At 49.9% G+C, this 2,119-nt stretch overlaps 1 protein-coding gene across 1 annotated transcript in view; it reads right to left on the minus strand.

Annotated features, from left to right (window-relative positions):
• The window catches only part of MERTK (MER proto-oncogene, tyrosine kinase), a 94,369-nt gene extending 93,725 nt beyond the window's left edge, over window positions 1–644 (minus strand). Inside the window, exon 1 of the mRNA XM_015563787.1 lies at window positions 620–644. Coding sequence (XP_015419273.1) covers window positions 620–629 — 10 coding nt within the window. The 5' untranslated portion in view covers window positions 630–644. The remainder of the gene's footprint in view (window positions 1–619) is intronic.
• Between the last annotated feature and the right edge of the window lie 1,475 nt (window positions 645–2,119).

A 2,119-nucleotide genomic window follows, 5' to 3' on the forward strand; every position in this document is an offset into this window, starting at 1 on the left:
CAGGCACACACACACCAGGCACACACACACACCAGGCATGTGCCCAGAGGCTGATCTAAGAAACAAAGTCACATTTTCCATCCATTGCAGCCAGAAGACTTCACTTGAAAAACCTGGTTTGCGCTGGTAAAAAAAAAATCATCTGGATGTTTACACTCAAAAACCACACCCACGTTGGCAGAGTTGTGTGGGAGAGTAGAGCAGACATTGGCCTTCATTTCTAACCTTGCAGAGAAGCACATGACGGGAAGCTATTCCTGGACCGAGTTAAGTCTGAATCCAGCCGGTGAAGGTAAGGGGGCGGCAGGGCAGGAGCGGGCAGGGCAGGCCAAGGGTGGGTCCTGCACGGGAACCACCGGGAAGCCAAATCCTCAAGAGCACAGCCGGGGCTCAGGAGTCAGGACCCACACCCCACAGCCCCGCCCCGCAGGGAACAGGGGGCGTTGCCCTCATCTGCCCTCACAGTTCAAGGTGCAATTTAGGATTCATTTCAATGAGAAAAGAACACCACGCCCCCTGCAACACTGGCTGTCCAGGAAAAACAATTACCCCCAAATTTGAGCTCAGAATAATGGAAGAAGCCATTGGTAATAACAGTTAATATTTTTGGAGGACTTACTCCATGCCATTATATCACTTCATCCTCCTCACAATTCCATGAAAAATTAAGAGTTCCCCTGACCAGAGAAAAAACGGAGGCTGGCCAGGCAGGACTGAGCAGGCTCGCTGACTACTCAGATCCTGGGCCAAGACCCTGTTAAGCGCTTCATTCCAGGCCAAAGGCTTTTGTCCGTTTTTATAACCATTAACCTCCTGCTGAGATGCACAGTGAGCACAGCCTTGTGCTCTGGGTTAAGACTGAACCTGTGACGATGGGCCAAAGGTAAGGCACTCAGGGCCACCACCTGAGCACTGGGCAACCTGCTCCTGGGGAGGTGCTGTTAAAGCTGTGTTTTCAACATTAAAACAGCAGCTTTTGACTTTTTTCCCAGTTGGAATAGTTGTGAAAATATAAAATAGGCTAACATTGCCATATTGGTGATAACAGAACCCAAAAATCTATCTTCCCTAGATGTCCTAACATTTCTAGTAATGAAACTGCTTTGATATCACAGTGAAATTGAAGGTGATTTTTCCATCAACCAAGACCCTCCACACCAAAAAGGGCACAGCAGCTGCAACAATTGTGCTTCTGGGAAGTCAGTAGGGAGAGAGACAGGGAGGCCTGGCCCTGGACATTATCCAGTCAACCCACTGAGCATCTGCGATGGGCTAGGCATCTGCCATCCACCATCAAGTGGTGAGAAGCGTCATTAGGAAATTAAAAATGAGAGAGAGAGAGAGAGAGAGAGAGAGAGAGAGAGAGAGAAAGAGAGAGAAAGAGAGAGAGATGACTCGCTGGGGAGGGAGTGAGGGAAGGCCTCTTCAGCACAAGCTCTGAGCCGAAACCTAAACCAGAAGGAGCCAGCAAGCAGAGATCAGGGGAAAGATTCGCCCAGAGGGCAGGCACGTCCACTGCAGAAGCCCCAGGAAGGAGACACTGTGACAGAAGCATCCTGAGCAAGAGGGAGTAACTGGAAAAGAGTCCACAGGAGTGAGATCCTTGCAAACCCTGGGAAGGAGTGAAAAGCCCCCTGAGGATTCTCAACAAGGGCCAACAGTCAGACTCGTCTTCAGATCTCATTCTGGCTATTATATGGGAAGTGGCTGCTACTCTTTGCAGGTGGGGAGGGACCCGTTTAACAAGACCCTGGCTCAGCTTGTCCAGCGGGCAGCAGGTTCCCTATTCACAGGCATGAAAAGAGAACCTCTTCAGAACCAACTCTGGACACTAACTCACTGGCCCTGCTCCTAGGATTATCTGAAAATTATTTCTAAAATTACAATCAAAGCCCGGCTGGTGTGGCTCAGTGGTTGAGCATTGACCTATGAACCAGGAGGTCATGGTTCCATTCCCGGTCAGGGCACATGCCTGGGTTTCGGGCTTGATCCCCAGTGTGGGGCGTGCAGGAAGCAGGCGATCAATGATTCTCTCTCATCACTGATGTTTCCATCTCTCTCCCTCTCCCTTCCTCTCTGAGATCAATCAAAATATATTTAAAAATTCAGCAGCATGGCC

This window comes from Myotis davidii, unplaced genomic scaffold (assembly GCF_000327345.1).
Source record: "Myotis davidii unplaced genomic scaffold, ASM32734v1 scaffold939, whole genome shotgun sequence".
Lineage (NCBI taxonomy): Eukaryota > Metazoa > Chordata > Mammalia > Chiroptera > Vespertilionidae > Myotis > Myotis davidii.